At 40.5% G+C, this 12,108-nt stretch overlaps 1 protein-coding gene across 4 annotated transcripts in view; it reads left to right on the top strand.

Annotated features, from left to right (window-relative positions):
* Window positions 1–12,108, top strand: part of slc6a2 (solute carrier family 6 member 2) — a 166,832-nt gene that overhangs the window by 122,565 nt on the left and 32,159 nt on the right. For all 4 annotated transcript variants that reach the window (XM_048546354.2, XM_048546357.2, XM_048546356.2 and 1 more), the window contains exon 9: window positions 384–512. In XM_048546354.2, coding sequence (XP_048402311.1) covers window positions 384–512 — 129 coding nt within the window. The remainder of the gene's footprint in view (window positions 1–383; window positions 513–12,108) is intronic.

Raw genomic sequence — 12,108 nt, 5'->3', positions numbered from 1 at the left:
TGATGTGACTTTCAGCTCAGAAACAAATGTGCCTTTTCCACGGATTTTCCCAGTGTGCCCCAGCAGCACTGAATTGGAAACTCCTGATCAGAAATTCAAGTTTCAAGGACACCTAGAAAATTCATTCCCAGCGGTATCAGGAGTATCGCTACAAATTGCTCGTGCAGAACCTTAAGGCAAAGGCAGTCTTTGAGCTCTAGTCAAGACATATCTACCTTTTTGCTTTAAATGCTTTTGCACGGGTAACACATTTCCGAACTTTTCTGTGGTTATCATTTACTTCTATTTGTGTTGTGTTATTTATTTGTTTGTAAGTCCTCATATTTTAAGTCTTGAAATGCACTATAGGTTTAATTGATTCCTGCATGGTTTGTTTCACATAGATGGGTGGTATGGAGGCTGTTATTACTGGAATTACGGATGATTTTAAGTCTTTGAAGACTCACCGAAAGCTCTTCACATTTGCAACAGCTGGTGGAACTTTCCTGGTTGCTCTCTTCTGCATCACCAATGTAAGTGGGTGTAATTTCTTTGAAAATCAGCAGGGCAAGGGCTATGCAGCAGGATCTCGGTTCGTCAGCTGGATGCAAACTGGCATTTGTGAATCAGCATTTGTCTCATAAAATACTGGATTCTCATTGTCATTGATGTCCATAATTGGTGACTGACTCACAATAGCCGGTTTTCAACTGGGTGACAAGTTGGAAAACTACCCACAGTTATGAGCAGTCCCACTGGCATGATTTTTACGACATGGTTACTTTGCTGTTAATTCTGTGTTTTCTAGAAACTCTCAGTTTATGAATCAGAGCTATGAGTGGATTATTGGTCAATTACCAAAATTGAAAACAAAACAAACCCAATCATTAAGTGGTGCATCTGGCTGAAATAAGCTAATAAACCAGATTGTACATTAAGTAAGAGCACATTTAAGCAAGAGCTCAGATTTTACATTGTAGCAGCTTTAAACACTGCTTTGCAGATATTGAATGAGCAACTTCAATCCGGGATACGATGCAGTGAGCACATTGTTTGTCCTATGAAGATAGTTGGAGTCCCCAATTAATTTCAAGTCTAACTTTAATCCTCAGTGAACAGTGCTCTTGAAGGGCTGATTAATTATGGAGAGAAAGAAGTCTGGGTGGCTCCTTCTATGGATTTCAGTCAGTGTTAGTACAGCAGTTGATCAAGGGGAAAAGATGCAAAGGTTTCCTTTTGGGTCGCTGAATTATTTCAAGGGCTAATCCGAGGATTAACGTCCTCATTTTTATGAATAGCTTACCGGATCCCCTAAACAAGCCTCCGGTTTTATGGCTTTATGTATGGTACAAGGTGGCGTGGAGTATAAATAACCCATTGTGTCCCCATTGATATTCCAAAGTTGCACTAAGGTCCTACTAACATTATTGGATTCCAGTTTGTTTTGTCTAATGAAACCTCAGTATGGATTCCTTCAGTTGCATAATAGCTCTGACTCGTACCTTTATTGACAGTAAACTATGTCAAATGTATATCAATTACTTTTAATTTTATGCAGTTACAAGAGATTATTTGGTGATTCCAGAAGAAGTAGACCAATTGAGTCAACTTTGCCATTCAGTGAGATCGTTCCTGATCTGATAACCTTCAACTCTATTTTTCTGTGTTTTCCCTGTAATTCTTGACTCCCTTATGCACTAAAAACCTGATATACTTGAGAATATGTAGAGATTCTTATTTTAACAGAAATGTTGTGGAGTTAGGTGCATTCTTGTAGTGCTTCCCTCTGTAAGTACATTTAAAGATTGAGAAATGATTTGCTCCAGTTCCCTTTCCATAATAAAATAGCCCAGTGTGTCTCATCAGCGCTCTTGCAGCTGTTTACTGTTGCAAAGTTGGATAGAGTACTTGTGGATTAGAAGGCAGGACATTAGAATTTGCTGATAAAATGATAAGGGGGAAGAGTGAATGGTCCTTTCAAAAGATGATGTGCTTTTTCTAGGCTTGGAGTTTTAAAAAAATGTCTGCGAGCAACAGCAGGCACAGAGAGTTCCTGACATTGAAACATTTGTATTAAAAGGCTGTGTGAGTTAGCAACCCAGGCAGTAGTCGTCTTTTGTTATTAAGGCTGAATGTCAGCCAATTCATATTTAGGCACTTAAGGACTAAAAAAAACAATTAAAATTAAATCTGGTGGTTTTCACAACCTAGGACCAATCCTATTGTAAGAAATTGATGGGTCATCATCTGGAACAGTAGTTAAGGGGGGGGGGATTGTTTGGGTTGTTAGTACTTCTGTTAATTAGTTCACGTTGAAGTTAGATAAAGTAACTGTCAGGAGCTCATTTCATTTAACCTCCCCTTTATAACAGTGTGCGAGGTAAAAGGCACGTCATACCACTTTTCACACTTTCTTTAACAGATTTTGAAGTGAAGTGAGCTTCTCTAGGTGTTTTTGGTTTTATCAATGCAGTGGTGGGGATGGGGGTTGGCGGTCATCAACTTCTGCTTTATAACAGATTGGGTGCTCGAGTCCAGCATCTGGCCAGTTCGTGTTTGGGATCTGAATGGATTTGTACAGATTTGAACGGACTTGGGGATTAGTGTCCTAGATCTTTAAATACAACTTAGGTGAGAAGTGGAACATTTGTTTAACTTTGCCAAGAAAGATAGAGGAAGGATACATTTTTAGGTTTAGCAAACAAGCTAGAATTAGGTTTAACTGGTGACAAGAGGAATTTGTGAGGGGGTTAGTCAGGCATTTAGGTATACCAGAGAAACAGGCAAGTACAGTGGAGTTAGAAAAGACTAAGGTGCAAATAAGTTAATGAGTTAGAAAATGAAGGGGAATTGAAACAGGTTGAATTATGATTACAAGCAGAGGAAAGACAAAAAGAAAAAGAATGAGAATCTGAATTTCGAAAGTGACAAATTAAACAGGATAGCCGACTTAAAATGATGGAGATGAAGGTAGAAGATAGACTTAGTGAGGAGGAGAGTGGTGATGAGCAGACCCAGTATAGCCAAAGACTGGTAGGGATATATACAAATATGTCAAGCCATTACCAAGAAAACAATTTAAAAAATGTAGAAGCCTTTTCAATTTCCTTTAAAAAATTGGCTAACCAGACGAACTGGCCAGATACTGTGTGGGTAATGTTGATTCAGACCAAGTTGGTAGACAGGGCTAGTGAGGTGTTTGCAGCCCTGTCAGGGGAGGTGTCGAGAGAATGAGGAAGTGAAACAGGCTACTTGAGTGCCTATGAATTGGTACCAGACACACACAGACAATGGTTCAGATATATAAGGAAGGAATCAGGTCAGACTTATGTCGAGTTTAAAAGAATTAAACATAGCAACTTCAATAGATGGGTGGAAGCATTAAAGATAGAAAAGACATATGAGGATTTTAGAGAGATTATTCTGCTATAGGAGTTCAAAAACTCATTTCCGGAAATGATAAGAACTCATGTGGAGGAATGGAAAGTTCAAACAGCGAGAAGAGCTGCAGAGATGGTGAATGAATACACATTAGTGTGTAAATCAAAGCCTAGCTTCTGAGAGCAATTTCATTCCAAGAGGTATAGAAATTGGGACAAAGGGAGATCCTTCAATGTAAAGCAAAAAGTAGATCACACTAGGAACAGTTTACCACATGTTAAGAAAAAAACCCAAGAGGGTGAAAAAGAGATGAAAGGCCTCAGGTGTTTCCACTGTAATAGAAGGGGATACACAGAAACAGTCCTGGAGGATTAAGAGAGGCACTGGGAAGAACAATGTAGTAAAAGAGGCTAAACCAGTGGGATTAGTTGAGGTAGTGAAGGAAATCCCAAGAGAAGTCAAGTAGCTGCAGGAGAGTGCACAGCCTGAACTTGGGCTGGATAGTAAGATACCGCCTGATCGCTTCAAAGACTTTCACCTCTGTGGGTAAGGTTTACTCAAATAGAACATGAGAAGGAGCTAAACAAGTTACAATATTGAGTTACGCAAGCTGGTCAACCTCTAATATTAAGAAATGAAAGTATTTGCATTCCTTCTGAAATGTTACCTGTGAGAGTGATAATCTGTGGAATAAATGGAGAGAGATTTAGCATTCCCCCTGTGTAAAGTAAGGCTGGAAAGTTCAATCAAGACTGAGGAAGTGATAGTGGGTGTGATTGAACAAGTGTCTGTTCCAGGATCAAAGGTGGGAGTGAAGAACACACCAGCCACATTTCAAAGACTTATGAACAGAGATGTGGCAGGATTGACTAATTGTGCTGTTTATCTCAATAACTTAGTGATCTTTAGCTACTCATGGACAGATCACATAGTGCATTTTTGGGACTGAGCGGATTTTACAGGAACTTTGAACCAAACTGTAGTAGTGTGGTGGTACTGCTGATGGATTGGTTAAAGAAGAACATGAAATTCCAGTGCACAGAACAATGCCAGGAAACATTTAAGAATTTAAAAGCTGCGTTAACCACTACACCAGTTTTAGCCACACCAAATTTCTTAAAACGGTTTAAAGTCACTTTTGATGCAAGCAATGTAGGGGTCAGAGCTGTGATGTTACAGGAGGATGATTGTGGCATCGAAAGGCCAATTGATTTTTTTCAAAGAAACTCAATATCCACCAGAGAAAAGGTTCAAACATTGAAAAAGAGTTAGAGTTGATTCTGGCCTTACAGAATCTTAATGTTTATGTTGCAAACAATGTATTAGGGACAGTTATGTACACTGATCACAACCACTTGATATTTTTGGAAAGATTTAAAAGTTAGGAACACCAGACTATTTCATTAGAGTCTTATGTTAGAAGCATTTAATATACAGATTGCGGATCATGAAAATGTTATTGTGTCATCGCTGCTTTAAAAGGAGGATGTGTATACAAGATAGAAATGGTAGTGTTCAATGTTCCATATGAATATAGAATTAGAATGAAATGTGCATCTCTAGATTAATGATCTATGGATCTAGTAATAATGGCGTTAAATTTTAGACAAAAAATGAAACTCTCTTTTCATCATGATGGTTCTTTATTTCTTAAAGGGAGAAGTGTTACGAAGTTAGGTATGGTACTTGTGGATCAGAAGGCAGTGCATTAGAATTTGTTTGTAAAATTATGGCGATAAAGAGTACATGGTCTCTTTAAAAGATGATGTGCCTTTTCTAGGCTTGGAGATTTAAAAACTGTCTGCGAGCAGCAGCAGGCACAGGGAGTAACTGAAATTGAAAGATTTATATCAAAAGGCTGCATGGTTAGTAAGCCGGTCTGTTGTCTTGTTTTGTTATAAAGGCAACCAGTTTGTATATCAGTGAATTCATTTAAACCAGGCACTTACGGACAAAAAAGTTAAATTTAAATTTGATGGTTTTGAAAATGTAGGACCAATCCTATTGCAAGAAATTGTTAGGTCATCTAGGCTATAAAAGAAGATTGTATTTGAAAATTGATGAGAGCGACTGTCATGTTAGATTTAACAGCCAGCTGTCCTCGAGTAAACCACTGGCTCCCACAGAATTCTGTAAGCTTTCAGAAAACCATCATGTCACTAAAGCACAGCAGCACTCCTTGGCTAATATTCCTGACAGCAGAATTCAATGGAGAAAGGTGTTCCTGATTAAAGATCAGCAGAGAAGGCAATAAATACTCCAGAAGACATTTCCTGGCTGTAATTTTAAGAGACTGAATTTTAAGATTTTTTTTATTAATTTGCTTTGTATATGTGAAACGTGTACTTATTGAAATAGCATTACATTTGAATCTTGTTTTCTTCAGGAATAGTTAGTAGTTAAGAGGGAGAGGATTGTTCAGTTTGTTGATAGTTCTGTTCATTTGTTAGCTGTTCAAATTAGATAAATAAATTGTTACTTGTTGATTATAGGGTGGCTGTCAGGAGTTCATTTCATTTAACCACCCCTTTGTAACAGAGTGTGCGGTGAGAGGCAGGTTATACCACTTTTTTCACACTTCCTTTAACAGATTATGAAGCAAGGTGAGCTTCTCAAGGTGTTTTTGGTTTTAGTTATTTGGGCGAGTGGGGTGGATAGGGTGGGGTCAACCTCTGCTTCAATGTAGTTACCAAGATGTCATTATGAACAGGATGATAGATGCTGTAACTTTTGTTGTGTTACTTTTACCACCTGACCTTTCCCAACCTGGGGTGTTGTCAATGGGAGGGTGTGGACAAGTGTTAAAAGCAGCCATATCATCAAGTTGCAGCAATTGTCTTGCCAGCAGTTGGCTTACAGCAGGAAGGAAGAACAATGGGAAGAAGAAGTTGGGAATCTTCTTTCAGAGGAACGTGCCAACAAAGAATCTAAAATCTAGAATTAACAGATCAACAACAGTTTCTAGTTGTAATAAGCAAACTTTACTTTACCAGAAACCACATGAACCAGCAAAAATTATATACCTCAAATATTATGAAGTTTACTGCATTATCCTCTCTAATTCTTATAGTTTAAAAAAAATTATTCGCCTCAATTTAAATATACTCATTCAATCAAATCACCACATGACATATCAACAGTCGATTTAATTTCACATTGCTTTCTCCTCAAATACTGCAATGTCTGAGCAGACGGTTGGTGGCACAAGTGAGAAGGTTGTCTGCCAGTAAGTTTTATTTAAGGTAGAGTTGCATTATTATGTGGACCTTTTGATTATCTGGATTATTATATCAATTAGCACTCTCCTGGTCCCATGGGTGCCACTTAATAAAACATTTGCTGTATTGGATATGGTTGACATCTGTATAGTCATTGGTTGCAGATAGCTTCAAACTGCGTTACTTCCATGTCCTGAGGATGCCAGAAAATGACTTACAGCTAAGAAAGTATTTTTGAAATGCACTCACTGGTGAAATATAGGACACATGGCAGTAATTTGTAGACAGCAAGCTCCCATGAGCAGCAACGTGAGAATAACTGGATAATCAATCTTTGTGATGTTGATTGATAGAAAAAGATTGGTCAAGACCCTAGGGTTAACTCTCATGTTGTTCTTCGAAATTGTGCCTTGTCGTTTTTTTTTAAAGACAGAGTCTTGATTTTAATATTTTATCTGAAAGATTGCAACTCTGACAGTCCATCCTGCCTTCAGTATTCCAATAGTGTCAGTCTAGATTTTGTGTGGAAATCCTGCGGTGGGATTTGAACCCACAGCCTTCAGAGTGAGCGAGAGAGAGAGAGAGAGAATAAGGACTAGGAGCAGGGTTATGCAATTCAGCCCTTCCAGCCTGCTCTGCCATTTGATGTGAACATGGCAGATCTCATCTCGGGCTCAACTCTACTTTCTTGCCCACACTTTGTAATCCTTCAACCCGTTACTAATTAAAAATCTGTTAATCTACTCCTTAAATTTACTCAGAATACAGTGAATGCTGGGACATTGAGGTAGTGAATTCTGTAGATTCATGATCCTTCCCAGACGAAAAAAAATCTCCTAATCTATTTTAAATCTGTTATCCCTTATCCAAAAACAATGATCTCTCTTTTTAGATTGCTCCATATGAGGAAATGATGACACTGTCAATCCCCTTTAGCATCTTATGTGCCTTAATTAGATCTTCTTTCAGTCTACTAAACTCCAGACTGCCGCCACTGCTCATCTCTCTTCATAAGACCCAGCCCCACATCTCTGTAATTAATGTATGAACTGCCTCAAATACAACTACATTCCTCCTCAAGTAAGGGGATCAAAATTGTATGCAATACACCAGTTGCAGTTTCACTAATGCCTTGTGCAGTTGCAACAACATTTCTTTGCTGTTATATTCTAGTCCTCTTGCAATAAATACTGTAAATCCATCTGCCTTCCTTATTTCCGACTGTACCTACATACTAGCTCAGTGTGATTCATGTATAAGGACACCCAGATCTCTCTGCACTGAAGCACAACTGAGTCACAGCTTATCATTAACAACACCCTACCTGTAATGGACATGAAGACTGACCAGGTAGAAAGAGAATGTTTGACCACCAGGCAAAGCAGAGGAAGGCAGGTACTATGGGTGGCACAACAGGGGAGGGAAAGGAATGGCAGGTTTATAGTGATAGGCGTTTCAATAGTAACGAACACAGGCATTTCAGTGGCTGCAAGAGAGACTCCAATATGGTTTGTCACCTTCCTGATGCTGGGGTCAAGGATATTTCAGAGGGGAGAGGGTGAACAGCCGCTGAACATGGTACATATCAGTACCAAAGATATAGGTTTAAAAATAAAAGGGGACATGGTCCTACAAGCAGAATATAGGGAGCTAGGAGAGTTAGAACTTTAACAAATAGGACCTCAAGGAACTGCAGGGCAACTACCAGTGCCATGTGCTAGTGAGATTAAAAGTGACAGGATATAACAACTGAATACATGTTTGGAGAAATGGTGTGGAAGTGAGGGAGGCAGATTCCTGGGACTTTGGGACCAGTGCAAACAAGATGGTTTACTCGTGTTGTCAAGAAGGTTTACCTAGCGTGGCAGAGGTTGGGAACCTGAGCAGGGAGAGAGAGAAAGGAAAAGGAGGATCGAAACAAAAGGCAGAAAGGTAATATGGTAGAATTCTTCACTGAGACAGAGAGTGAAATAGTCAGGTCCAAAGCTGGGGTCCTGAATCTAAGGATATGAGGGGCAAATTAGCAAGGGTGGATTGGGGAACCTTACTAAAGTGGTTGATGGTGGATGGACAGTGGTTCATTTTTAAAGACTATTTGCATGAATTAGAACAATTACTCATTCCTATCTGAAAAAAAAGATGAGAAGTGACCCAAACATAGCTTACGAACGAAATTAGGGGTGATATTACATCCAATGAGAAGACATAGAGAAAGCAGCAAGCCTGAGGATTGGGAGAATTTTAAAACTCAAAATAGGACCAGAAGTCTGATCAGAATGGGGGCAATAGATTGAGAATAAAATAACAGGAATCAAAAGCTAAATTTAAATCCTCTTATAAATAAAGACAAAAAGGTGAGTGAAGACAAGGGTAGATCCCTTACACTCTTACAGGATCTGCACCTTAAGTGCTGTAATCTGCTGGGCTATGGGCTGTTTGTGAAGATGGGATGAGAAAGGACATGTGGATGTCCATTAGCATGGACAAGATGGGCCAAATGCCCCCCTTCTGTGGAATATGATTTCTATGGGTGGGGAAACCAAATGCAGCATTTCCAATTTTACTGAGAAAACAAAACTCTTTTTGATAATGTACATTGTAAGAAGGATGCAAGGATGCTTCAAGCTTACTTAGGCCAGTTGAATGAGTGGGCAAATGTATAGTTACACATTTTGGCATGAAAAATAGAAAGGAAGAGTATTATTCAACTGAAGATATATTGGGAAGTGTGGATGCCCCAAAAAATCTGGGTGTCCTTGTACACCAGCCAATGAAAGTAGGCAGGCAGATGCATTAGGAAGGCAAATAGGTATATTGGCCCTCATTGCAGGAGAATGAGAGTTCAGGAGTGCAGATGCCTCGCTGCAGTGATACAGGGCATTGGTGAAATTGCAGCTAATGTACAGTTTTTAAGCTCCCTATCTAATAAAGGATACACTTGTCGTGGAGGAGGCAGGGTTGAGGTTCAGTCGACTGAGGCCAGGGCTGGCAGATCTGTCCTATGAGGAGGCATTGGTTCAACTTCTGCTGCCCCTGGTTTCTATCAAAGTAGAGAGTTAAGGCCCATTGAGTGACTTCTTATCAGAGTTGAGAAGTTTAAAATAGGTGAAACAAATCTGGAAGTTCATGGCAGATTATACTGAATTTAGATGCTCAAGGCTTAAGATTGTAGGGAAAAGCAAGGACCGAATGAAGTAAGGAATTCAACAAATTTTAAATGTTGGGGAAAATGAGTTTGCATCTTGATTTGGTGTCGGGAAGAAGAAATTGACATTGGTGATACGATTGCTAATATCGTGATTTTTCTATCTTTAATCCATCAAGTATGATTGACAAAAGTAAAATTTTAAGTGAATTAAAACAAGTAAAACTCAAATATTTTGGAAAACTACAATCGGAATTTCCTTTTGAGTTTTCAAGTTGCAATGAAAGATCAATGGAAACATTGTGTATGAACTTGTGGCTTCTGCTGAAGGTACAGCTGCCAATTGGAAGTAACCTCGAGGGAATGTCCAGCAAGAGTTTCACAAGGTTTGCCAGGACTTCTGTTTACAATGTGGACAAGCTGAACAGACTACAGCTAAAACACTTTCACTTCCCGCCCATACCCTTGACACAACAGGCTGCAACATTATGCCTGCCACTCCAAATGACTTTAGGAATAAAGAGTTGGAGACTTAACTATCTAATTGACTGAATTGACAAATACTAAATTAAGCAAACTGTGCTTGGGAAGAATGAGGATGGTAAAACACATTTTTAAAAATAATGGGATAACTCACATTACACAACACAGTGTGGAGCTGGAGGAACACAGCGGGCCAGGCAGCATCAGAGGAGCAGGAAAGTTGATGTTTCAGGCCAGGACCCTTCTTCAGAAATGGGGGAGGGGGAAGGGAGCTGTGAAATAAATAAAGAGAGGAGGGGTAGGGCTGCGGAAGGTAGGTGGTATGGCGATAGGTGAGTGCAAGCAGGCAGTGGTGAGCGTTGGCCAGTGGGATGGGTGGGGCACATAGGTGGGAGAGAAGATGGACAGGTTGTGTCAGGTCAAGGAGGCAGAGATGAGAGGGAGGGTTAGACATAGGATGAGTCCGGGGGTGGGGACTTTGTAAAACCGGTGAATTCCATGTTTAGGCCATTGAGCTGTAGGCTTCTGAGGTGGAATATGAGGTGTTGCTCCTCCAGTTTGCAGGTGGTGTCATTGTGACACTGGAGGAGGCCCATGTTGGACATGTCACCCACGGAGGGGGAGTTAAGATGGTTGGCTACTGGAAGGTGCCATTTGTTCAGCACAGAGCACAGATGCTCTACAAAACAGTCTCCGAGTCAACACTTGGTCTCACCAATGTAGAGGAGGCCACATTGACAGCAGCGGATACAATAGCGCATGTTGGAGGATGTACAGGTGAACTTCTGTCTGATGTGGAAGGTTTGTTTTATGCCTGGTAAGGGGGTGGGTGTGGGGGCGGGTGAAACACCTCCTGCAGTTGCATGGAAAGGTATAGTGGGGTTAGTGGGGAGTGTGGAGTGGACGAGGGTGTTGTGGAGTGAGCGGTCCCGACAAAAGACAGATGGGGTTGAGGAGGGGAATATCTCTTTGGTCGTGGGGTCGGACTGTAGATGGCAGAAGTGGCAGAGAATAATACACTGGATGCAGAGGTTGGTGAGGTGATATGTGAGGACAAGGGGGATTCTGTCTTTACTTCAGTTGGGGGGAGGGGGTGTGAGGGCAGAAGTGTGGGAAATGCAAGAGATTCGGATGAGGGCGTTTTTTGATCACCGGAAGGAGGAAGTTACGTTCCTTGAAATATGAGGACATCTGCAATGTTTGAGAGTGGAAGACAAATGACAACACCTTCTGGTCACAAACCCCCCCACCTCGCCCTCCCCCTCCCTGGGTGACATGTCTATCCTAGGCCACCTCCAAAGTAACAATGATACCACCTGCAAACTGAAGGAGCAACACCTCATATTCTGCCTCGGGTCGCTACAGCCTAAATGCAGAATTTACCAGTTTTAAAATCTCTGCGCCCTCCCCCCAGCCTCATCCCATGTCCAACCCTCCCTCCTTGACCTGATACAACCTATTCATCTGCCCACACATCTATCCACATCTCCCATTCCCACCACTCCGTATCTGCACTCACCTATCACCATTCCACTTACCTTCTTCAGCCCCACCACTCCTTTCTATTTATTTCCCAGCTCCCTTTGCCTCTCCATTTCCAAAGAAGGGTCCTAAGCCGAAACATCAACTTTCCTGCTCCTTTGCTGCCTGGCCTGCTTCAGCTCCACACTGCGTTATCTGACTCCAGCATCTGCAGTTCTTGCTATCTTGGGATAACTCACATAGGCCCTTTTAAATGTTTATTTTCTAGACATACATTTATAATTGCTAATAGTGAATTTAAAATATTAATTGTTTAACTAAACAAACAAAAAAGTTGGCCTCTAACAAGAAGCCAAATTATATCTTAAAATACTAACAAGAGATGCAATTGTATGATCTAACACTCCAGGTGTCTCATAA

This window comes from Stegostoma tigrinum, chromosome 16 (assembly GCF_030684315.1).
Source record: "Stegostoma tigrinum isolate sSteTig4 chromosome 16, sSteTig4.hap1, whole genome shotgun sequence".
Taxonomy (NCBI): Eukaryota; Metazoa; Chordata; class Chondrichthyes; order Orectolobiformes; family Stegostomatidae; genus Stegostoma; species Stegostoma tigrinum.
Note: the sequence above shows the minus strand (reverse complement) of the source record. Positions and strands in the feature narration are given on the sequence as shown.